The following is a 26,686-nucleotide window of genomic DNA, read 5'->3' as shown; positions in this document are numbered from 1 at the left end:
CTCCACCTCCCAGTTCAAACAATCGTCCTGCCTCAACCTCCCGAGTAACTGGCATTACAGGCGCGTACCACCATGCCCAGCTAGTTTTTTGTATCTTTAGTAGAGATGGGGTTTCACCACGTTGGCCAGGCTGGTCTGGAACTCCTGACCTCGTGATCCGCCTGCCTTGGCCTCTCAAAGTGCCGGGATTACAGGCATGAGCCACCACGCCCAGCCTCTATTATAAATTTTTTTAAAATAAAAATTATAAAAAGAAACTTTTTAAAAGAAAAAAAGGGAGATTGGCTGATGTGAGTTGGTCTTCAATAATAACAGGTAACTTCTAGTACACGAATGTTACATATTATTGAGTGTTTTACATAGATTATCTTATTTGCCAGTTGTAACAATCATGCCCTGTAATATTTTTATTCCATTTTATCAGTGTTGAAACAGACACTATGAGGCTAACTGCCAGAGTTCAGATTCACATCTCAAAAGTCAGACCACACAACCTGTATTCTTAATTTCACCAAAACATCTCTGCCCAAATTATATACACCTTCTTAATCTACCTTCTTCACTTGGTAGTTCATCATAAAAATTTTCTCAGTAAGCCGGGTGCGGTGGTTCACGGCTGTAATCCCAGCACTTTGGGAGGCCAAGGCAGGCAGATCACAAGGTCAGGAGATCAAGACCGTCCTGGCCACCATGGTGAAACCCCATCTGCACTAAAAATACAAAAATTAGCTGGACATGGTGACGTGTGCCTGTAGTCCCAGCTACTCGGGAGGCTGAGGCAGGAGAATCACATGAACCCGGGAGGCAGAGGTTGCAGTGAGCCGAGATCGCACCACTGCACTCCAGCTTGGCATCAAAATGAGACTCTGTCTCAAAAAAAAAAAAATTCTCAATAAGAATCAATATTATTAGGCCGGGTGTGGTGGCTTATGCCTGTAATCCCAGCACTTTGAGCAGCCAAGGCGGGTGGATCACTGGGTCAGGAGATCGAGACCATCCTGGCTAACAGCCTACAGTTAAATCTGTGAAACCCTGTCTCTGCTAAAAATACAAAACATTAGCCGGGCAAGGTAGTGGGCGCCTGTAGTCCCACTACCCCTGTAGCTACTCGGGAGGCTGAAGTAGGAGAATGGTGTGAGCCCGGGAGGCAGAGCTTGCGGTGAGCTGAGATTGCGCCACTGCACTCCAGCCTGGGCGATAGAGCTCCGTCTCAAAAAAAAAAAAAAAATCAATATTATTAGTATTCCTTGCCATCACATAGCAGACCATAACTTAATCTATACTGTGAGATATTTCTATTTTTTCATTGCTGAAACAGTAGTCTCTGGAAATCATAGATAAGATCAAGGTTGGAATCTATGTCAGTATCCTGACTGTGATATTGTACTGTAGTTTTGTTTTTTTCTTGTTTGGTTTTTTTTTCTTGTTGTTTTTTGAGATGGAGTCTCTCTCTGTCACCCTGGCTGGAGTGCAGTGGCGCAATCTCGGCTCACTGCAACCTCGGCTCACTGCAACCTCCACCTCCTGGGTTCAAGCAATTCTCCTGCCTCAGCCTCCTGAGTAGCTGGGATTACAGGCTCCCAACACCATGGCCAGTTAATTTTTGTATTTTTAGTAGAGACGGGGTTTCACCATGTTGGCCAGGCTGGTCTCAAATTCTGCCTGCCTTGGCCTCCCGAAGTGCTGGGATTACAGGCATGAGCTATCGCGCCTGGCCTGTGCTGTAGTTTTACAAGCTATCACTACTGGTGTAAGTCAGGTTAAGGGCATACCAGATCTGTCTCTATTATTGTTTACAACTACATGTGAATCTACAGTTACCTCAGTTTTTTAGAAAAAGAAATAACTTTCCTAGAAAAACATTTTTCTTGATCAGTCTGTCACGTACATTTGTGTACTTCTGTTTTCTTGTCTTTCTAACCGTTTCCTCCTCCTGGACCCATAAATTCCAAATGTGGAATTTTGAGTCAAAATTAGATGTTTGTGAAGGGCCCGCACTGTACCACACCCTGTGACGTTAGTACTTGGAATGAGAGCGTGACTAACCGGGCATAACTGCTGCCTGCACATTGTTTACAATCCAGCAAGCAAGGGACACCGAAAAGCAGCTCGGGCAGCCTGTGCTGGCCGGTGGCCTGCAGAGAATTCCAGGTGTCGCTCCAGAGGGCCTAGGAGAGGATACCCTTCTGAGGACAGCCATGGCTCGCCCGGCATCACCCCACCAGAGACTAGATGGGGTCCCAGATGGGGTGACACAGCCCCTGTCACATCCACTCATGGACACAATAGGCCACGCTCCCGATCACCCAGCCACAGTCCTAGACCAGTCACTGACTCTCAGTCTGCCACTGGTATTTCCGTTGTCTCTGGGCTTCCTCTGCCTTCACCTTCCAACCGTGTGGTACCTGCCTGAGAGCAGCAGCCCCTAGTGGGACATGAGAGCCAGGACCCTGTCATTAACTGAACCAACACAAAGGGCACAGCCATCGCCGTAGATAACAGTGTTCAAGCCAGACGTGTTCTCCGTACAGGCTCCTGTGTTGCAGTAACAGGAAGCCTCGGGAGTGGGAATCCTTGTGGAGGGAGAGGTGACTAACTTGGTAGGTCAGTGTTGGGAGAACTACATGTTCTAGAATCCAGTAAATACAGGTTAGTCCCCAAGAACTCTGAAACTCACAAATGCCAGTGTCCTCTCAGTTTGGATTGGTTTCGGCCATGGCCTGGGGGCAGGCGTGCCCTGGAGGGTATTTGTTCATGCAGCCAGTGCTCCAGAAAGACCCTAGGATCTCGTTCTTCCTTTCCCCTAGGCTGGCATCCTGCAGAAACAGCATCCTGAGGGGAAAAAATTATTATTTAGGTTGGTGCAAAAGTAATTGGGGTTTTTGCCATTACCTTTAACGTCAATTACGTTTGCACTGATCTAATATATTATATGTCTTCAAGTCAACTCTCCACATGAGGTACCTTTTTTGTTCATTAAATGATTTGTGTTTATATGACTTAGGACTCTTTGCTCTTTATGGCCCCAGATATCCTCCCTAATAGCAGTGGATCCAGTAATTCCTTCCCAGGGGGTGTGGCAAGGACCAGGCAGGTATATTCCTCCCCATACCCCTGGTTGACCAGCCCTCTCCTCTGAGTATTCACAAACCCATTTGTCAAACTGTTGATGTCCTGCTGCGTGCTCTGGTTTTCTAAGATCTGATGGTACAGAAAAATCCCTCCTAGAGGTTCATGTTAGCACTTTATTTTACGGCGTGCTTGGGTAAGGAAGGGATTCGTTTTTAGGTGGAGTCAAACACAGATATCTTTGGTCTTTTCCATGGGGCTGATTTTTACAGCACAAGAAAAGAGAAAGTTAGCTTGTTTAGTCTGTACCTGGCAAAGCTGTCAGTTTTGTAAGACTTTTAAGAGTGGGGTTTGAGCAAATTTCTGTGTCACCAAAGGCAGGGATGTTTTTCAACATGCAGTAAATTGAAATTTGTTCTATTGACTTGGACTTCTTTGGGCGGACAGCTGCCGTTTTTTTTTTCAGTTCCCCCTTTGTGTGAACTGTGAGAAACCATATGGTTTAATGTTGAGTATGAGTTGCAGAGGTTGGCACATGTCTTCAGTGACAATTTATGTATGTTTATGGTCTACAGATGCTTTGATCTGTGTATACACTGCGGATTAAATCAAGCTGACTAACATATCCCTCAACTCACTGATAATCATACTTGCAATGAGAACATTTAAATCTACTCTCTTGGCATATTTAAAGTACACAATGTTACTCATTATATTGAGTCACCATGCTAGACAATAAATCTCCAGAAATTATTCCCACTCCTTTCATCTTCTCATTCCCCACCACCCTCCCAGCCCCTGACAACCACCTCTCTTCTTCTGTGAGTTTGATTTTTTTTTTTTTTACACTCCACATGTAAATGACATCATGCAGGATTTGTCTTGGTCTAGCCCATTTCACTGAGTACAATGCCCTCCAAATTTATCCATGTTGCCACAATAACAGGATTTCCCTCTTTGTAAAAGCTGGATAGCATTGCATTGTGTTATCTTGACCACACTTTCTTTATTCATTCCTGATGAGTATGTAGGTTGATTCCTTATCTTGACTACTGTGAATAATGCTACTGCAGTGAACATGGGAGCACAGGTATCGCCATTGCATACCAATTTCATTTTCTTTGGATATATACCCAGAGTGGGATTGCTGCGTCATCTGATAGTTTTAGTTTTTTGAGGCATCTCCATAGTGTTTTCCATACTGGCTATACTAATTTACATTCTGACCAACAGTGTACAAGGATCCTCTTTTCCTCACAGCCTCACCAACATGTTATTTTTGTTTGTTTGTTTTTTAATAAAAGCCATTCTTACACGTATGGGGTGATATCTCATTGTGGTTTAACTTTGTGTGGCCCTGAATAATAGTAGTGATCTTGAGCAATTTTTCACAGACTTATAGCAATTTGTATGTGTTCTATCAAGAAATAGCTGTTCAAGTTTTCTGCCCATTTATTATCAGGGTTATTTGGTTTTTTGCTGTTGAGTTGTTTGAGTTCTGTGTTTTGTCGTTTTTGTTTGTTTGTTTGTTTGTTTGTTTTCTAGACAGGGTCTTGCTCTGTCATCCAGGCTGGAGTGCAGTAGTCACAGCTCACTGCAGCCTCTACCTCCTGGACCCAAGTAATCCTACCTGTAGCTGGGACTACAGGCACATGCCATCATGCCCCGCTAATTTTTCTTTTCTTTTCTACTTTTTTTTTGAGATGGAGTCTCTCTCTGTCACCCAGGCTGAAGTGCAGTGGCGCGATCTCGGCTCACTGCAACCTCCGCCTCCTAGGTTCAAGTGATTCTCCTGCCTTAGCCTCCGAGTAGCTGGGACTACAGGCGCCCGCCACCACGCCCAACTAATTTTTTTTTTTTTTTGGTATTTTTAGTAGAGACGGAGTTTCACTGTGTTAGCCAGGATGATCTCGATCTCCTGACCTCGTGATCTGCTCGCCTCGGCCTCCCAAAGTGCTAGGATTATAGGTGTAAGCCACCACGCCCAGCCCATGCCCAGCTAATTTTTCAATTTTTTGTAGATATGGGGTCTCACCATGTTGCCTAGGCTGATCTTAAACTCCTGGGCTCAAGCGATCCTCCCACCTCGGCCTTCCAAAGTTCTGGGATTCCAGGTGTAAGCCACCATGCCCAGCCCTATTTTGGATATTAACCCCTTATCAGATATATGGTTTGCAAACAGTCTCTCCCAGTCTATAGGCTACCTTTTCATTTTATTGTTTCCTTTGCTGTACGGGGACATTTTTAGTGTGACACAGTCCCATTTACTTATTTTTGCTTTTGTAGGATGGTCTTCTGGTGTGATAGCCAAAAACTCATTGCCAAGGGCGATGCGAAGAATTTTCCCTATGTATTCTCCCAGTAGTTTTACAGCTTCTGGTCATACTTTTATGTCTTTAATCCATTTTAACTTCATTTTTCTTTTTTTCTTTTTTCTTTTTTTTTTTTTTTTTTTGAGACCAAGTCTCACTCTGTCACCCAGGCTGGGTGTGGCACAATCTCGGCTCACTGCAACCTCCGCCTCCCAAGTTCAAGTGATTCTCCTCCCTCAACCTCCTGAGTAGCTGAGACTACAGGCTCCTGAGAGTACAGCCACCACACCTGGCTAATTTTTGTATTTTTAGTAGAGACGGAGTTTCCCCATGTTGGCCAGGCTGGTCTTAAACTCCTGACCTCGGGTGAGCCACCACGCCTGGCCTCATTTTACTATATGAAGTAAAAGAAGGGTCCAGTTGCATTCTTCTGCCTGCAAATATCCAGTTTCCCATCACCATGTATTTAAGAGATCGTCCTTTCCCCGTTGTGTGATTTTGGCACCCTTGTCAAAGATCATTTGACCATGAGTTTGGATTTGTTTCTGGGCTCTATTCTTCCATTGTGTGTTTTCGTGCCAATGTTGTAACCGTAATAGGTCTGTTGCCCCGTGAGCACAGCATGTCTATACAGCAGGTTGCAGCAAAGAAAGAAGGTTTACTGTCAGGCTGCAGAACAAGGAGGTGGGATGAAAACGAAATCCGTCTTCCCAAGGAGTTTGGAGCTAGGGTTTTTAAGGGTTTTAAAGTGTGGAAATCACTGGTTGAAGAGTGCAGGGTGCAATCATGAGAAAGGAAGATGAAGAAATTATTCTCATGCTGATTCTGTTGCTCTGTGGATGTCTTCAGATTGCTTGGCATCAGCTATTTCGCTGGAATTTGGGACCTGAGAAACATCTTACGCAATTCTTAAAAGCCTAATGATTCTAACATTAGAAATTCTGTCTATGGGAACAGTGGGAACTCTGTCTCCAAAAAAAAAAAAAAAAACTTAAAAATCTTTTCATATTGTTTTCCAGTCTGTATTTTACTTATTTTTTGCTGTAATCTTTATTATTTCCTTCCTTCCTATCGTTGGACTCCATTTGTTCATTTTCTGGTTCCTTGAAATGTTTGTTTGAGATCTTCCTTCTTTCGTGATATAAGTATTTATTGCTATAAACTTCCGGCTTAGAACTGCCTCTCTTGCATTCTTCAAGATTTGAGAATGCTGTGTTTACATTTACGTTTGTTTGAAAATATTTTTACAGTTTCTTCCCCGGCCCATGGGTTGTTTAGCATCACGTTGCTTAATATCCACATATTTTTTAATTTACCTAAATTTCTCCCGTTATTGATTTCTAGCTTTATGCCCTTGTGGTTGGAAAAAATCATTCATATGATTTCAGTCATTCTAAATTTCTTAAGATTTGTATCACGACCTAGCTTGAGAAGAATGTAATGCTGCTGCTGTTAGAGAGGTGGTGCAGAATACAACCATTAGGCGCATTTGGTCTAAAGTGTAATTCAAGTCCAGTGTTTCCTTGTTGATTTTCTGTCTGAATGATCTTTCCTTTGTTGAAAGTAGGATCTGAAGTTCTCTTCTATGGCTGTATTAAAATCTAACCCTCCCTTGAGATTTCTTAATGTTTGCTTTATGTATTTAAGAGCTCCAATGCTGGATGCATACATATCTATAATTAATATATCATCTTGACTGATGGACTGATTTTATTATATAATGACATTCTTTGCCTCTCTTTACATCTTTACAGTTTTTGATTTAAAGTCTATTTTGTCTTTTTTTTTTTTTTTTTTTTTGAGATGGAGTCTCGCTCTGTCACCCGTGCTGGAGTGCAGTGGCCTGATCTTCACTCACTGCAACCTTCGACTCCCAAGTTCAAGCGATTCTCCTGTCTCAGCCTCCCGAGTAGCTGGGATTACAGGCTTCTGCCACCAAGCCTGGCTAATTTTTGTATTTTTAGTAGAGATGGGGTTTTGCCATGTTGGCCATGCTGGTCTCAAACTCCTGACCTCAAGTGATCTGCCCACCTCAGCCTCCCAAAGTGCTGAGATTACAGGCGTGAGCCACCATGCCTGGCTGTTAATCTTTTTTTTTTTCTTCTTTTTTTGAGACAGAGTCTTGCTCTGTTGCCCAGCCTGGAGTGCAATGGTGCAATCTCGGCCCAACCTCCGCCTCCCGGGTTCAAGCACTTCTCCTACTTTAGCCTCTGGAGTAGCGTGCACCACTATGCCTGGCCAATTACTGTCTTTTTTAGTAGAGATGGGGTTTCACTATGTTGGTCAGGCTGATCTTGAACTCCTGACCTCATGATCCACCCACCTTGGCCTCCCAAAGTGCTGGGATTACAGGCTTGAGCCACCGCACCCGGCCAATCATTTTTAAAAATTAGGACTCCCTTAACTTTCATTTCTTGTAATGGGATTAATGCAGGCCAACTGCAAAAAAATTCAGTCCTTTAAGGAGTTCATAAAGAAGAATCTCAGAATTAATTACCCATAATTCCATCTAGAGATAATTACTGTTAATCATATTTTGGTATATATGTTTATAGTCCTCCACTTCCCATCTAAACATGTATGTGCTTTTGTTTCTGGAACATTAAGTCTTTCTAATTGATAAAGTAAATGAATCAAAGACTTTCCAAGTGGTGGTTTGTAAAAAGCATCCAGCCCAGCCACGGGTCGCATTAGACCTGCGACCATGTGGGGACGGGAGGGGCGTGCCAGTGATCTTTGTCTTGTTTTGGAAAACTTCTCATATGTTTATACCTTATAGGATTAGAGACACATCATTTGAAATTAATCCCATGGCAACAAATTATTAAAAAATATAGTACACCCTTGGAATGAGTTCTGCATCTGTGGATTCAACCACAGATGGAAAATATCCTTGGGAAAAAAAATAGGATGTTTGCATCCTATTTTACAGATGCAAACATCTGTATTGAACGTGTACAGACTTTTCTTCTCATTATTCTAAACAATACAGTATGAAAATTATTAGCATTAGATATTTATAAAGAATCTAGAGATGATCTAAAATGTACAGGAGGATGTGGATAGGTTATGTGCAGATACTACACCACTTTGTATAAGGGTCTTAAGCATTCAAGGATTTTGATATCCAGGGGGGTTCTGGAGCAAATCTGGTTCTGGAACAAATGGCTCTACAGCCTTTCAGAATTAAATTTTCTGTGATTTTAATGGTTCTTTCAAAGACTGTGACAGTAATCACTGATGCCTGTTGTCTTACAAATATGCTTGTACAAGTAACGTTTCCATGATTATATGTACAAGTAAAAAATACCCACTAGACAAATAACAAATCCAAGATAAGTGAAACTGAGTACGATGGCAATTAAAATGGTTTGCGTGAATGTCCTGTAACACATAGAACACATGATTCATCCTCTTGCTAATGTTCCCAGTTTAGCATCTTCTAAGATCATATTATTTGAGCACAATTTTTGATGCAGAATCATCTCTCTTTTCCCCTGCTTGCTTGTCAGAGGGAACATTTCCTCCTTATGTGTCCTAGAATCTTTTCACCTAATGTGCTTAAACAAGACAAATTTCGTTCTTAACATCAGGCTCTGAAAGTTCTTTTTGGTTAGCATTCACTATATTGACAGCTGGTTTGGCAAGTACATGTTTTAGTATAAGGAAGAAACAGCAGGCCAGGTGCAGTGGCCCTTGTTTGTAATCCCAGCACTTTGGGAGGCCAAGGAGGCAGATTGCTTGAGCTCCGGAGTTCAAGGCCAGCCTGGGTAGCATAGCGAGACCCCGTCTCTACAAAAAGAAAAAAATTACAAAAACTAGCCAGAGGTGGTGTTGTGCACCTGTAGTCCCAGCTCTTAGGAGGCTAAGGTGAGAGGATGACTTGAGCCTAGGAGGCAGAGGTTGGAGCCTAGGAGCCTAGGATCAGTGTTTGAGATCGTGCCACTGCTCTCCAGCCTGGGTGACAAAGCGAGACCCTGTTTCAAAAAAATTAAAATAAAAACTGCAGATGAGTTTCTTTTTTAAAACTGGATTCAGGATCAGTGTAATGTTACTGATCTTCAATAGTAACCGCAAACTTAAAAAATCTTTACATATTACTGTATTAGATATTCTGATAATTAATAGTTGAGACAGTCATACCTTACAGTATTATTATCCCAATTTTATTAGTGAGGCAACCAGCAGTTATTAACTGTTAGGGCTCAGATTCACATTCTGAAAGTTATACTATAGAGCCTGTGTTCTTAGTTTCACCAAAATATCTCCTCCCAAATTATACATACCCTTTCAAACCTACCTTCCTCTTAGTAATTAATGATACATTCTTTCAATTTACATGAATCAGTATCACTATTAGTAGATGTATTTTATGCCATTATATAGCAGACTAATTCATTCTGTACTCTACTGTGATATTTTCCTCTATCTTCTGCAAGATTTTCATTTTTAAAAATTACTGTCTTGGCTGGGTACAGTGACTCATGCCTGTAATCCTGGCCTGGGCAACAAGAGCGAAACTCCGTCTCAAAAAAAAAAAAAAATACTGTCTTGAAATTTGCATAACATCTATGGATGATGTGACTGTCCTGGCAGTGATGTTATACTGTATACTGCAATCACCAAATGGGGGTAACCAAGTGAAAGTTACATAGGCTTTCTCAGTATTATGTGAACAACTACCTAAGACTCTACGGTTGTATCAATTTCAAAGAAAAACTTCCAACACACAAGATAATCTCCAAACATATTGGGCATACATGTGTGTACTACTATAGCTGTTTCCTTGGGATAAATTCTAAAAAGTGGGATTTTGAGTCAAAATGAGACTGTGGTTAAGTACCTGCAACATCCTGTAGACCCTGTGACATTAGTACTTGGAATGAGAGCGTGACTTTACAATCCAGCAAGCAAGGGACACTGAAAAGCAGCTCGGGCAGCCTGTGCTGGCCGGTGGTCTGCAGAGAATTCCAGGTGACGCTTCAGAGGGCCTAGGAGAGGATACCCTTCTGAGGACAGCCATGGCTCGCCCGGCATCACCCCACTCAGAGGCCAGACGGGGTCCCAGATGGGGTGACACAGCCCGTCTCCCAGTCGGGAAGGGGCGTCTGCAGGGAGCAAGATGGACTCAGTGTGAGGCTGCCTGCCTGGAACGCGCCCTGAGGCCCCTGCCTGGGACCGTCCCGGACTACGTTTCCCAGCGGCCCCCAGGAACTTAAGGCGCTGCATGCTGGGACACGGGGCTTGGGGCTCTGGTTTCCCCAGACATGGTCCGGCGTGCTCCTCAAGCCTCACATCCCTTCCTGAAGCCTCTGTGTGTTTGGGCCTGAGTAGGGCATTCGCTTCCTGGGAGGAACCCAGGGGTACATGCCAAGCACTGGGGTAGGGGGACCGCCGAGTGCGCCCGCGGCTTCGGGAGAGGCCAAGGAAGGAAGGAGTGGGAAGAGTGCGCGCACGCGTGTCGGTGTGTTCATGTGTCAGCGTCTGTGCACGCGCACATGTGTGTCGGGGTCTGGTTGCACATGCGTGTCAAGGTCTGGCCACACACATGCGTTGGGGGTCTGTGTGCACGCACACATGCGTATCGGGGTCTGGGTGTACATGTGTGTCGGGATCTGTGTGCACGCACATGCGTGTCGGGCTCTGCTGCTGCTTGCGCGCGCTCGCAGCTAGGTGCTCGAGGCCTCTCCCGGGTCCGGGGTGCGCATGCGCGCTGGCCTCCATGGGTGGCGGGACCGAGTGTATGACGCAGTTGCGTGGGAGTACGAGGCTGACGCGGCGGCCCTGTCCCCGTAACCGTGACACGGGTGCACGCGAGCGTCATTGGGGGCGATGGGGGGCGTGCTGGGTGCGCTTCTGCACTGGTGACGCAACCGCTGTGTCTCCGCCAGTCTGCGCAGGTGAGATTGGCGCCCATGGCTCCCAGGGGAGACGGGCACTGAGCTTCTGACGGTGACGCACTTGCTGGAGAGTGTGGGGTGACACAGCCGGGCTCGCCCCATAACTGGTGACCGGGGGTGCCCCAGAGGCTTTGGGTCGATGGAGCCCACACCTGTGAACCTCGGCGGTGCGTCCCGGGGACTCTGCTCTGTGAGGTGCACTCTGGGGGTTGTGTGGGGGCAGCGGTCGGGACGGGGCTCCGTGGCCCACGGATGCACCTTTGCACTGTGGTGCATCACAGCGTGGCCGTGCTGGGCGTTAGTGGGTATGAGGGGCGCAGATGTGTCTCGGGACAGCGTGTGCTGTGGTGAAGCTGCGCCGTCCGTGCAGGCTTGTGCTGGGATAGGTGATCGGGCCTTCTGGGTGACGCAGGTGTGTGTGACAGCTGCAACCTGTAGCTCCAGCGTCTCTACTGCTTCCCCTGCCTTTACCTCTTAACCAAGCGTTACCTGCCTGAGAACAAGGGCCACGGAGGGACATGAGCCCCTGAGCCCCGCCAGGAAATTCACCAACAAGAAGGCAGAAACAGCCATGAGGTGACGCTTTCAGAGCCAGAAGTGCTCTCCACTCAGCCTGAGCGACAGGAGACAGTGGCCTCAGGAGTAGAATTCCTCCTATAGAGGGGCACGTGCCTGATGTGGGAGACAGGGGGAGGGGCAGTTCCACGCTTCATCTTCTCAGTCATTTCAGCTTGCTCTTCAGGAATCTCCCAGAAACTCCATCTCGGGGCCTTGCATTTCTCTTTGGTTTTATTAGCTATGGCAGGTGTTACCCTTCTGGTTCTGTTTCCCCCAGGCCAGCATCCTTCAGGAAAAGCATCCCCAAGGAGGAAGACGAATCGTTAAACATCTTAAAGGGTCAGGTGAGTATCCTTTTTTTAAAAAAATTAAATGATATGTGTTTATAAGACTTAAGACCAAACATTAAATGTAGATGACCAAGATCTGAGTCCTGTTTCTGCCTGTTAGCTTTTTGAGCCTTCTGAAGATAGGCTTGTGAGGAGGGTGAAATGCGTTAACATGTGTAGAACCCATAGACCCGCACGCTGGAGTGTGAGTGCGCAGTGAGTGCTGCTGTTATGTGCTGCGTCTGGATGTCTGTACATCAGGAGCAACGTACATATGAAGGTAACTGGGATGTGTGTTTGCAAGTTCACAAAATGAACCACAGCCTCAAATGGTCTAGAACTGTTATCCTTAACCTGAGGGCCTTCCATAAAGTGAACCACAGCCTCAGATGGTCTAGAATTGAAATCCTTAACCTGAGGTCCTATTTTTTTGTTGTTGTTCGTTTTCGTTTTGTTTTGTGGGATTGTTTTTGGAGACAGGGTCTCACTCAGTCGCCCAGGCTGGAGTCCAGTGGTGCAATCACAGTTCACTGCAGCCTTAACCTCCCAGCCTCAAGTGATCCTCCCACCTCAACCTCCCAAGTAGCTGGGACCAATTTTTGTATTTTTTGTAAAGATGGGATTTCACTATGTTGCCGAGGCTTATCTCGAACTCTTGAGCTCAAGCAACCTGCCCGCCTCAGCGTCCCAAAGTGCCAGGATTAGAGGCATCAGCCACCATGCCCAAGCTGTTTTGTGTGTGTGTGTGTGTGTGTGTGTTTTTTTTTTTTTTTTTTTTAAAGAGATGGGGTCTCACTTTATCACCCAGGCTGGAGTACTGTAGTGCAATCACAGCTCACCATAGCCTTGAATTCCGGGGCCTAAGGGATTTTTCTCTCCTTTCCCACCTGAGTAGCTGGGGACTATAGACGTGTGCCTACAGGTCCAGCTGATTTTTTTTTTTTTTTTTTTTTTTTTTTTTGAGACGACGTTTTGCTCTTCTTGCTCAGGCTGGGCTGGAGTACAATGGCATAGTCTCAGCTCATTGCAACCTCTGCCACCTGGGTTCAAGCGATTCTCCTGTCTCAGCCTCCCAAGTAGCTGGGATTACAGGCACCCACCACCACACCCAGCTAATTTTTGTATATTCAGTAGAGTCAGAGTTTCACCATGTGGGCCAGGCTTGTCTCGAACTCCTGACCTCAGGTGATCCTCTCACCTGGGCCTCCCAAAGGGCTGAGATTATAGGCTTGAACCACTGTGCCCTGCAAGGTCTAGCTGATTTTTAACTCCATTTATAATTTTCCAAGGAACATTGTATATACACTTACTGTGTATGTTTATCAATGTCCTTTTTTTCCCCTCCGAGGAGATATTCTATAATTTTGTGGCATTAAGGAGGCCATGAAAGACATTTAGACTTTTTACCTGTCCCAAAGACATTTAGACCATTGCTATAGAATCAAGGACATTTAGACCACTGCTGCAGAATCAAGGACTGTGTTACCTTGACCACAATTACTGTTCAGGATGATTCAAATGATTAAGTAATTATACGACATTCATTTCATAGGATACTCTGCAGCTACAAAGAAGTAAATTTAGAGATAGCCATAAGAAAGAAGAGTGCATACTGCGTAATATTAAGCACTGCTAATAGTTATCAACAACAGTATGTGTCAAAATTACCTAGAAATCCCATTGAATTAGACATTGGAAATATCCAACATGACAATTGATTATTCAGTGAAGGAAGAGAGGAGCCTGGTCACATTTATTAAGCACATCTCTGTACTAAACTGTCTTTTGTCTATTTTGCATACACTTCTTAATTCTTGTCTTGGTTGATTCAGTCTGTTATAACAAAGTACCATAGACTGTATGACCAAAAGGGCAAACTTTTTCTTTTTTTTTTAAGAGACAGGGTCTCACTATGTTGCCCAGGCTGGTCTTGATCTCATGAGCACAAGCTCTCCTCCCACCTTGGCCTCACAAAGTGCCTGGATTACAGGTGTGAGCCACCGCGTTGGGCTTTTTTTGTTGTTTTTGTTTTGCTTTGTTTTGTTTTGTTTTTGAGACAAGGTCTCACTCTGTCATCCAGGCTGGAGTGCAGTGGCGTGATCATAGCTCGCTGCAATCTCAGCCTCCTGGGCTCAAGCAGTCTTCCCACCTCAGCCTCCCAAGTAGTTGGGGCTACTGGTGTGTGTCACCACACGTGGCTGTATATTTTTATTTTTATTTTGAGGCGGGATCTCACTTTGTCATCCAGGTTAGGGTGCAGTGGCATGACCTCGGCTCACTTCAGCCTCTGTTTTCTGGGCTCAAGCAATCCTCCCACCTCAGCCTTCTGAGTAGCTGGGATTATAGGTGTGAGGCACCAAGTCTGGCTTTTTTTTTTTTTGGTAGATACGGTGTTTCACCATGTTGCCCAGGCTGGTCGTGAACTCCTGAGCTCAAGCAATCTGCCTACCTCAGCCTCCCAAAGTGCTGGGATTATAGGCGTGAGGCGCCACACCCAGCCAATTTTTAAATATTTTATAGAGACAGGGTCTTGCCATGTTGCCCAGGCTAGTATCAAACTCCTGAGCTCAAGCAGTCCTTCCATTTCCACCTCCCAAAGTGCTGGGATTACAGGCATCACCCACTGTGTCCAGCCACAACAAGCATTTATTTCCCACAGTTCTGGAGTCTGGAAGTCTGATACCAGGGTGCCAGTGCAAGCAGATTCCGGTGAGGCCCTCTTGCAGGTTGCAGGCGACCACCCTTGTGCTATGTCCACACATGGTGAAAGGGAGCCAAGAGCTCTCTGGGATCCTTTTTATAAGGCACTAATCCTATTCCTGAGCACTCCTCCCTCATGTCCTGATCACTTTCCAAAGGCCTTATGTCCTAATACCATCACACTGGGGTACAGAATTTCAATATAGGAATCTGGGGAGGAATAAAATACTTAGTTTATCTGGTATCTTCAGAGGCTATTTAGGTACAGTATTGTGCTCAGGGTCAGTGTGTATAAAACCAACTCATTTTTCTTCTCTCACACCACAACAATAATCAACACAGAAAACTCTGTGACTTGGCCAGGCGCGGTGACCCACCGCCCACCCCTGTAATCCTAGGACTTTAGGAGGCCGAGGTGGGTAGATCACTTGAGGCCAGGAGTTCAAAACCAGCCTGGCCAACATGGCGTAACCCTGTCTCTACTAAAAATACAAAAATTAACTGGGTGTGGTGGTGCATGCCTGTAATCCCAGCTCCTCAGGAGGCTGAGGCAGGAGAATCGCTTGAACCTGAGAGGCTGTGAACCTGTGATGAGCTGAGATCACGCCACCACACTCCAGCCTGGGTGACAGAGCAAGACTTTGTCTCAAAAAAAAAAAAAAAAAAGCTTTGTGACTAAATGTGTGGGGAGAGGCAAGCTGTAGTGGGCATCAGCTGGTGTCCTGCAGTTCAATTCTGACACCATCTACCTGGATATGGCATCAGATTCCACAGGTTGTGAGCAAGACTGTCCCACTCTGCCCCACTAGCCACAAGACCAGGCCTCTGGGACATCTTGCCAACCCTCTGCAGGTTGGGGTTCTTATAACATACTCTTTGGCTTCTATTAATGTATTTGATTGACTCATAATTCAGGGAAACACATATACCAGTTTATTACACAGGATATTTTAAAGGATACTAATGAACAGCCAGATGAAGAGATACGTAGGGCTAGGGTTGGAAGAGTCCCAAGCACGGGAGCTTCTGTTCCCATGGAATTGGGGTGTGAGTGAGTTATTTTATACCTTCCTATCAGACGCCTCTTGTTCAGCAGTCCACAAGCTCTCCTCACCCTGTCTTCTCAGGCCGTTTATGGAGACTTCATTGGATCGTTGTGACTGAAGCATGCACGAATGTGTTGAAATGTGATTGGACAACTAGAGTTGATCTAATGGTAATAGACTGAAGGGGGAAACTCAAGGCCCATCTGTTCAGATTCTTCTCGGCCTCTCAGTGCAGCATTCCTTTCTACAGGTATAGGGCAGGACCTTCTCTGGAGTGAGAGTCCTATTTTGGGCAGGTGAAAGGAGGACAAGAGAAGATGAGAGAGAGAGAGACAGAGATTCTGCTTCCTGAGGCTTGCTTCTGAGGCTAAAAGTGCCCTAACATTAAGATTGTATGAAGGGTTATGGGATTATGAGCCAGGAACCATGGACAAGAACATACACACACACACACACCCCCCCCATATATACACACCTACATATATATACATCATACACACATATACACATACCTCATATGTACACACATATACACACCTACATATATACACACACCATACACACACCCCATATACACACACACACACACCTATATGTATAGACACACATATATACACACCACACACACCCCATATATACACACATATACACACCTACATATATACACAGATATATACATCATACACATATATATACATATACACACCTACATATATACACCATACACACATGTACACACACCATATATACACACATACACATACTCCATATGTGCATATACACACCTACATATATATACACATATACACGCCATTCACACACACATACCCCATATACACACACACCCCATATGCACACACACATCCCATATAGGCACCTATACACACCTACATATATACACATATGATATAAAAACCATACACATACACACCCCATATGTACAGATATACACACCTACACATATACACACACACACCCCATATATACACAAATATACACACCTACATATATACACACACCCCATATATACATATACACACATATATACACACATATACACACGCATGCATATACACACACCATAATGCACATATACATATACACACATATACATACACCATACACACATGAGCATATACACACACGCCATACACACACACATACACACCATACACACACACATACACACCATACACACACACCATACACACATATACACCATATATATACACACACACACCCCATACACACGCATACCTCATATATACAAACATATACACACCTACATATACCCACACACACACCATACACATGCATATATACACATATATACCCACACCATACACACACACATACACATACACACATATATACACACACCATATATATACGCACATATACACACATCCACACCGTACACACTACACCATACACACACACCATATATATACACACATATGTATACACCCACACCATATACACCATATACACACACACACACTATATATACACACACCGTTTGTATGCACACATATATGCACACCCACAGATAGACACACATATACACAAACATACACACAATTATATCACAAGGTCTGATTGTATTACTGAGACACAGTGAAAGGATGTTGCATAACAGGAAGGTTATGCCTGTTTCAGTGACACTGCTTTTTTAATATTAGGCCTTATATCAGTTTATTTTTGCTGTTTTAACAAATTACTGTAGATTATTAGCTTAATACAACACAAATGTATTATCTTACTGTCATAGAGGTCAGAAGTCTGAAGTGGGTCTCACTGGGCTAAAAGTCTGAAGTGGGTCTCACTGGGTGTTGGAGGCTCTAAGGGGTATTCTATGTCCTTGTTTTTGCTAGTTTCTAGACGCTACCCATACTCCTTAGTTCATGACCCCTTCTTCCATCACCAAAGCCTACAGAGACAGGTCCTTTTTCCTTCACACCACTCTGACCCTCCTCTTCCAAGTTTAAAGACTCTGGTCATTACATTGCGCTTGCTGCTTTTTTTTTTTTTTTTTTTTTGAGACGAAGTCTCTCTCTGTTGCCCAGGCTGGAGTGCAGTGGCGTGATCTCGGCTCACTGCAAGCTCCACCTTCCGGGTTCACGCCATTCTCCTGCCTCAGCCTCCCGAGTAGCTGGGACTACAGGTGCCCGCCACCATGCCCAGCTAATTTTTTGTATCATTAGTAGAGACGGGGTTTCACCATGTTAGCCAGGATGGTCTCGATCTCCTGACCTCGTGATCCGCCCGTCTCGGCCTCCCAGAGTGTTGGGATTACAGGTGTGAGCCACCGCGCCCAGCCTGCGCTTGCATCTAATAAGAGAATCTTCCGTATCTTAGAGCCAGCTGATTAGCAATTTTAAGTCCATTTGCAACCTTAATTTTCCTTTGCCATGCAAGGTAACATATTTGAAAGTACTGGAATTACCATAGAGACACATTTGAGAGGTGGATAAAATGGCAAGATCCCATCTCTACAAAAATACAAAAGTTAGCCAGCCATGGTAATGCGCAACTGTGGTCCCAGCTACTAGGGAGGCTGAGGTGGGAGGATCTCTTGAACCCAGGAGATCGAAGCTGCAGTAAGCTGTGTTCACGCCACTGTACTCCAGTGGGGAGAGCGTGAGACCCTGTCTGAAAACATATGTACACACATACACCCATTTGAGAGGTAGGCCTATCCTTTCAGAGTTTCCTAAATGACTACAGTATGCCTGCTCCCCCATAACTATGTTTGTGTTTGGTATTTTCTTTTAATTTGGGACTATCTCATTTAATTTCTTCTTTTTTTTTTTTTTTTTTTCTTTTTTTTGAGACGGAATATCGCTCTGTGGCCCAGGCTGGAGTGCAGTGGCGCGATCTCAGCTCACTGCAAGCTCCACCTCCGGGGTTCACGCCATTCTCCTGCCGCAGCCTCCCTAGTAGCTGGGACTATAGGCGCCTGCCACCTTGCCCGGCTAGTTTTTTGTATCTTTTAGTAGAGGCGGGGTTTCACTGTGTTAGCCAGGATGGTCTCAATCTCCTGACCTCGTGATCCGCCCGTCGTCTTGGCCTCCCAAAGTGCTGCAATTACAGGCGTGAGCCACTGTGCCTGGCCTTGTTCAGTTTATTATAATGGGATTAATGCAGGCCTGCTGGGGAAAAAAAAAATTGGTCCCTAAGGAGCTCTTAGAGAACACTCTCTAAATTACCCGTAATTGTATAATCCAGAGGTAATTACTGTTTCTAGTCCTCGTTTTTGTAATTAGTGTTTGTAGTCCTCCTTTTTGCCTTTAAGCATGGATGTGTTTTCTTTCTGGAGCATGGAATTTTGCTAATTAATCATGTGAATACACCAGAGACTCTTTAAATCTAGTTTTAAATCTAATCTATAGCAGTAAATTATCAAGAAAGACAGCCTTTAAAATTAGATTCTAAGGCGGAATGATTGCTTGAGGCCAGGAGTTTGAGACCAACCTGAGCAACATAGTGAGACCTCATCTCTCCAAACATTTAAAAAACAAGCCAGGCATGGTGGTGTGCCTGTGGTCCTAGCTACTTAGGAAGCTGAAGTGGGAGGATCCCTTCAGCCCAGGAGGTTAAGGCTGCAATGAGCCGTGATCCCACCACTGCCCTCCAGCCTGGGTGAAAGAGTGAGACCATCTCAAAGAAAAAAAAAAAAAACTAGAAGGCCAGGTGCAGTGGCTTACAGCTGTAATCCCAGCACTTTGGGAGGCCGAGGTGGGTAGATCACCTGAGGTCAGGAATTCAAAACCAGCCTGGCCAACATGGTGAAACCCCGTCTCTACAAAAAACACAAAAATTCGGCAGGCATGGTGGCGCACACCTGTAATCCCAGGTACTTGGGTGACTGAGGCAGGAGAATCGCTTGAACCTGGGAGGTGGAGGTTGCAGTGAGCCTAGATTGTGCCATTGCACTCCAGCCTGGGTGACAGAACAAGCCTCTGTCTCAAGAAATAAAATAACTAGAGATTCTAGAATTTTAATGTTTCTTTCCCAGAACATGACAGTAATCACTGATAAATTCTAAGTAATCATCGGGTGCCTTACAAATATGGACTTTCTGGATAACATTAACAAGGTTATAGATACAAGTAACAAAAACTGTATAAGTAACATTTGCAAGATAAAAGAATAAGGTGATAAGATGACAATAGTTAAAAATGTTCACATGTATCTTCCATTTCACATAGAATACAAGATTCATGCCGGGTGCAGTGGCTCATGCCTGTAATCCCAGCACTTTGGGAGGCCAAGGCGAGTGGATCACTTGAGGTCAGGAGTTCCAAGACCAGCCTGGCCAACATGGCAAAACCCCGTCTCTACTAAAAATACAAAATTAGCCTGGCATGGTGGCACATGCCTGTAATCCCAGGTTCTTGGGAGGCTGAGCAGGAGAATCGCTGGGACTCAGGAGGCAGAGACTGCAGTGAGCTGAGATCGCGCCACTGTACTCCAGCCTTGGCAACAGAGCAAGACTCCATCTCAAAAAATAAAATAAAAATAAATAAATAAAATAAAACAAGGTACATATAATGTGGAAAGAGATGTTTTGGTGAAATTAAGAACACAGGCTTGGATGAACCGGCCCAGGTCAGAAATAGAGGAGGTCAAAACTCCTGTGCTGATCAGTAGTGGGATGGTACCTGTGAACAGTCACTGTACTGCAGCCTGGGCAACTGTCAGACCCGGTCTCAAAAAAAAAAGAAAAAAAAAAAAAATGTAGGCTCTGTGGTCTTTTTTTTTTTTTTTTGAGATGAAGTCTTGCTGTGTTGCCAGGCTGGAGTACAATGGCGGGACCTTGGCTTACTGCAACCTCCGCCTCCCGGGTTCAAGCGATTCTCCTGCCTCAGCCTCCCGAGTAGCTGGGACTACAGGTGCATGCCACCGTGCCCAGCTCATTTTTGTATTTGTAGTAGAGATGGAGTTTCACTATGCTGGCCAGGATGGTCTCAATCTCTTGACCTCGTGATTCGCCCGCCTCGGGATTACAGGCATGAGCCACCATGTGAGCCACCGCACCCGGACTATACATAATTTTTAAAATCTACCTTCTTCCCTTGGTATTTCATAAATTTTTTCTCAATGTGCATCAATATCATTAGTAAATGTATTCCGTATCATTATGTAACATTATTTATGTATGTGTTCTCTACCATGAGATATTTCAATTGTTTTCCTTTTTAAACATTATCTGCTGGAAAATCTGGATAAGATCCATGGGTTATCATTGTCCTGGTTGTGATATTTTACTGTTGTTCTGCAGGGTGTCACAGTTGGTGTAAATCAGGTCAAGGGTACAAAAGACCACTCTATTATTTCTTATAACTACATGTGTGTCTACATTTATCTCAGTTTAAAAGACAGTCTTTCCTAGAAAAAAGCTTATTTTTTGAACATTCTTAGGCATGCATTCATATACTACTATAGCTATTTCCTTGTCATAAGTTCCAGAATGTGGAATTTTGAGTCAAAATTAGACATTTGTTCAGTGCCTGCGATAAGCCACACACTGTGGCTGTTAGTACTTGGAATGAGAGTCTGATTCAGTGGACTCAGCTGCTGCCTGTACAGCGTTGATAATCCAGCAAGGGAAACTAAATAGAAAAAGCTCAAGGCAGCCTGTGGTCAAGGCCGGCTGAGACTTCCAGGTCACACACTCAGAGAGGTGCCAGGAAGGGGACGTCATTCTGAGGACAGCCCCCTGATAATTCACGACCAGATAATTCTGAATATACTGACTGTTTGTTGGGATAAATGGAATTTATTTTCTAGGCTTTATACTTTATGTAATGTTTTTCCTTCTTTAGTTTTTTGTAGAGATGGGGTCTCGCTGTGTTGCCTAGGCTGGTCTCAGACTCCTGGCTTCCAGCAGTCCTCCTACCTTGGCCCCACAAAGTGCAGTGTTGGCATTACAAGCGTGAACCCCTACGTCTGGACTTTTTTTGTCCTTTATCCTTTTTTATTTTTATTTTTATTTTTATTTCTGAGACAGAGTCTCACTCTGTCACCCAGGCCAGAGTACAGTGGCGTCATCTGGGCTCACTGCAAACCCCACCTCCTAGATTCAAGCAATTCTTGCGCCTCAGCTTCCTGAGTAGCTGGAATTACAGGCACGTACCACCACACCCAGCTAATGATTGCATTTTTCTAGTAGAGATGGGGTTTCGCCATGTTGGCCAGGCTGGTCTCAAACTCCTGACCTCAAGTAATCCGTCCGCCTCAGCCTCCCAAAGTGCTGGGATTACAGGCCACGGTGCCTGGCTAGGAGTAGACTTATTAAGAGAAAAAAGAAACCTTCTTTGTCTTTTGAGAGTCTGATTGCCTCTGACTGCATTTCAAATCAATACACATTTGTATATGATGAGGTCATGCATGCCTGTTGTTGCAACACATAGGTGCACTTAAGAAACTCAGGATCACAGGGTGTGTCAGGAGTTGTCAAGACCACCACCAGGATCCTTGTTTCTCTAGATGGACTCACAGGACCCACCATCTAGATCTACTCGTGACTGATTTATTCCAGCGAAGGGATACAAAGCAAAATCAGCTGAGGGAGAGGTTGCCTAGCCTGGCTCATCCAGCATCGCATGGTGACAACACCCGTTCCATGTTGTCAACCAGGGAAGCGCACCAGAGTCCGGTGGTGCAAGGTTCGGTTTGGTTTGATTTGGTTTTGAGTCGGAGTTTTGCTCTTTCGCCCAGGCTGGAGTGAAGTGGCGTGATCTCGGCTCACTGCAACCTCTGCCCCCTGGGTCTGAGTGATTCTCCTGCCTCGGCCTCCCAAGTAGCTGGGATTATAGGCGCCCGCCACCATACCCAGCTAATTTTTGTCTGGTAGCGAAAGGTTGTGATCAAGGTTCATGCACACGCTGCCTCGCACAATCTGAATCTTCTGGACTCCCGGAGGAAACCAAGGGTTCCGGGTAAACCACATCGTTTTCTATACTGAGTTATTCCACTGAAGGGATACAAAACAAAATCAACAGAGGGAGAGGTTGCACAGGACAGGTTAGCAGGAAACCAGGCTCAGTTTAGGTGCAGCGAGCCACTTTTACACGTGAAAGAAGAGCGAGAACTCTCAGATCTGGTTTTCAGACGCCACAGGCCGGTGTTGTGAGCAGACCGAACGGTGGCAGTTTCCAGTTCACTCTGTTAACTGTTCTGCATTGGGGTCGTAGAACTTCCCAGCTTTTCCTTTCTGTTTCTCTGCTTTCTATTTCTCTGTTTTTATGTCTCTATTTTTTATATTTTTCTACTGATATCTTACGGTTGGTTTGTCAGCGTGTATGTGTCTGCGTTCCCTCCTTCCCTCTCTCCTCCTCTCCCTCTCTCTTCATATATATACATGTGTGCATATGTGTATATACAGACAGATGCGTGTGTGTGTGTGTTTTTATATAGGGAATTTTATAAATGTTATTGTGTCAGTCTGTTTTGGTAACCTAAATTTTCTACTAAGAGTGTGTCTGAAATATCTCTTATGTCTTTAAATAGTTTTTCTAACTTAACATTCAGTAACCATTTACTATTTTACTTGGATATTCTGTGTGTAGTTATGCTGTCAGCTTTTCTGGACCCACAAGTGCTCTCAGATATCACCTCTGGTATACAAAAAAAAAAAAGTTGGGTATATTGACTGAGCAGTTCCTTGTCCACCTGCCATATTTTGAGTAACATCACCCAATCTAGAGGCCAGAAAAGGTCCAAGTTTCGATAATACAGCCCCTCTTCACCCTGGAAGCTTGTCTGGGGGGACCAGGGTGGGCTCAGAATGAGATTAAATACTTTTAAACACCCACTCTCAGATCCCAGAGCACAATCTCCCCGTCCAGAGTTAGCTGATCTATGAGGCTCATGGGCACAGTCTGATAGAAAACCACCCTCACTTCCAACACCACTGCGAAGTTGGGGGGATTCCCCAAACCACCTTCAGGTTCAACAGTTCACTAGAGCCAGGCATGGTGGCTCATGCCTATAATCCCAGCACCTTGGGAAGCTAAGGTGGGAAGATCACTTGAGGCCAGGAGTTCAAGACCAGCCTGGGAAATACAGTGAGACCCAATCTCTACAAAAAAAAGCAAACAAAATTAGCCAAGTGCAGTGGTGTGGTGCAACCTGTAATCCCAGCTACTCGGGAGGCTGAGGTGGGAGGATTGCTTGAACCCAGGAAGTCAAGGCTGCAGTGAGCTGAGATTGTACCACTGCTCTCTAGCCTGGGTGAGAGTGAGACCCTGTCTTAAAAAAAAAAAATTCTCTAAAAGTACCCACAGAATTCACTGAAAGATGTTACGCTTATGGTTACAGTTTATTACAAGGAAAGGATACAGATTGTCATCACTCAAGGAAAGAAGTACGTGGCCAGGCGCAGTGGCTCGCGCCTGTAATCCCAACACTTTGGGAGGCCAAGGCAGGCAGATCACAAGGTCAGGAGTTCGAGACCATCCTGGCCAACATGGTGAAACCCCGTCTCTACTAAAAATACAAAAAATAGCTGGGCATGGTGGCGTGTGCCTGTAGTCCCAGCTACTCAGGAGGCTGAGGCAGGAGAATCACTTGAACCCGGGAGGCAGAGGTTGTGGTGGGCCGAGATCGTGGCTCTGCACTCCAGCCTGGGCAACAGAGCGAGATCCGTTCGAAAAAAAAAGTACAAGGCCATGAGTGGATCACAAGGTCAGGAGATCGAGACCATCCTAGCTAACAGGGTGAAACCCTGTCTCTACTAAAAAATACAAAAAACTAGCTGGGTGAGGTGGCAGGCGTCTGTAGTCCCAGCTACTTGGGAGGCTGAGGCAGGAGAATGGTGTAAACCCGGGAGGCGGAGCTTGCAGTGAGCTGAGATCCGGCCACTGCACTCCAGCCTGGGCCACAGAGCAAGACTCCGTCTCAAAAAAAACAAAAAAAAGTACATAAGTTGAAGTCCAGGAGGGTTCCAGACACAGAGCTTCTGGTGTCCTTTCCCTGTGGAATCAGGACTCATTACTCTGCTGTCTTTGGTGTGTGACAATAGGCACCAACTGTCACCAACTAGGGAAGCTCACCTAAGCTCTGATGTTGGAAGTTTTTATTGGGCTTCAGCGTGTAGACATGATTGACTGGTTGGTTGGTTGATTGTCTGCATGGTTAAGGTCAGTTTCCAGGTCAGCTGGTACTGCATGACCGAGAGCTCCTACCCTGAGTCACTTGATTAGTATTTCTGGCGCAGCAAGCCCCCATCAGAAACAAAGACGCTCCTCTTAGATGTAATATTGATTAACTTTCAGCACCAGAGGGCAAAGGCCAGACTACTTTTCGGGCAAGTCCACATTCTTTACTACATCCCACCCATCAGTCCCCGATAGGGAGCTGGCCAGAAATGAAGTCCTCCTGTTAAACTGTCTGGGCCTGTCTTTGAGGCAAAAAAAAAAAAAAAAAAAAGTAAAGCCTCCTCTGCTGCGTGCAGCTAGGTTTCCTGAGGTTTCATTGAGAGCTTGGTTTAGGTTTGATCCATGATGCTCTTTTTTTTTTGAGACGGAGTCTTGCTCTGTTGCCAGGCTGGAGTGCAGTGGCGCAATCTGAGCTCACTGCAACCTCCACCTCCCGGGTTCAAGCAATTCCCCTGCCTCAGCCTCCCAAGTAGTTGGGACTACAGGTGCGCACCACCACATCCGGCTAATTTTTTGTATTTTTTTAGTAGAGACGGGGTTTCACCGTGTTAGCCAGGATGGTCTCGATCTCCTGACCTCGTGATCCGCCCACCTCAGCCTCCCAGAGTGCTGGGATTACAGGCGTGAGCCACCGCGCCCAGCCTGATCCATGATACTCTTCACCTTTCCCAGATATGTCACGGTTATGTCTTTGTGTTGGGAAGCCAAGACAGGAGCCAAAAGGTCATATTACATATCACATCCCCGGGGAATATGGGGACCCCGGGTGCACCTGGTTTTAATCTCTCTTTTTCCGCCCCTAGCTCTAGCCTCTCAGAGTTTGTGTCTTCTTCAGTGGAAACCCCAAGAAGACTGATCAGTTCTTCATTTCTAAAACAATGGCCCAGGTAAGTGTGTATTTCTCTTTCCTTCTTGAGCTGTGAGATTTGCGTTTGGTGCATCTGCTTGTGAATTATCTGAAGCCTTTTATCTAGTCAAGCTCTTCATAATTACCTATTTCCCAGTTCTTTCTGTTCCAGTGAATGATAATGCCATATAACTCCGCATTGCCTTTTGGGGAAATCACAGAGCACGTGATTCAGTATCTCCTATTTGCTCCCTTTTGGGGCCAGGGTAATGTTGGAGCAGTGAGGTAGCAAAGTCCTTTGAGGGACATATTTAAGTCAAGTCCGTGATTCGATGAGTTAGATATGTTGGTCCCATTTGACCACGTGAGAAACGAATCCTCCACTGAGCGTGCTTTCTGCGTAGATAAGAGGGGACGCTCATATTCACTGGTCTTATTATGTGCTCAGATCCCAAGCTTGATGGGACTTTTGGAAGGGGTTGGGGCTGTGATTAGGACCTTTGAACAGAGGTCGTGTTCCTGCCGGGGAAGCTGGGGGGTAAATTTTATTATTGAATGGATCTCTCAGACCGCAAGATGATTCTAAATCATCTGACATCCTTATCCTCTAATTCAGGAACAGGGGGCCAGGCATGGTGGCTTACGCCTGTAATCCCAGCACTTTGGGAGGCCGAGGCAGGTGGATCACAGGGTCAGGAGATCGAGACCATCCTGGCTAACATGGTGAAACCCCGTCTCTACTAAAAATACAAAAAAAAAAA

At 45.1% G+C, this 26,686-nt stretch overlaps 1 protein-coding gene across 6 annotated transcripts in view; it reads left to right on the top strand.

Moving 5' to 3' along the window:
* The window catches only part of ZNF331 (zinc finger protein 331), a 42,375-nt gene that overhangs the window by 5,623 nt on the left and 10,066 nt on the right, over window positions 1-26,686 (top strand). For 3 of the 6 annotated variants that reach the window (XM_007997953.3, XM_037991455.2, XM_037991454.2), the window contains exons 3-4: window positions 12,117-12,183; window positions 25,882-25,965. In XM_007997953.3, coding sequence (XP_007996144.1) covers window positions 25,957-25,965 — 9 coding nt within the window. In that variant the 5' untranslated portion in view covers window positions 12,117-12,183; window positions 25,882-25,956. Of the gene's footprint in view, window positions 1-10,128; window positions 11,282-11,303; window positions 11,477-12,116; window positions 12,184-25,881; window positions 25,966-26,686 lie in introns of those variants that run through there. The other 3 variants (XM_007997955.3, XM_037991456.2, XM_037991453.2) reach the window with 3 other exon arrangements.

This window comes from Chlorocebus sabaeus, chromosome 6 (assembly GCF_047675955.1).
Source record: "Chlorocebus sabaeus isolate Y175 chromosome 6, mChlSab1.0.hap1, whole genome shotgun sequence".
Classification (NCBI taxonomy): domain Eukaryota; kingdom Metazoa; phylum Chordata; class Mammalia; order Primates; family Cercopithecidae; genus Chlorocebus; species Chlorocebus sabaeus.
Note: the sequence above shows the minus strand (reverse complement) of the source record. Positions and strands in the feature narration are given on the sequence as shown.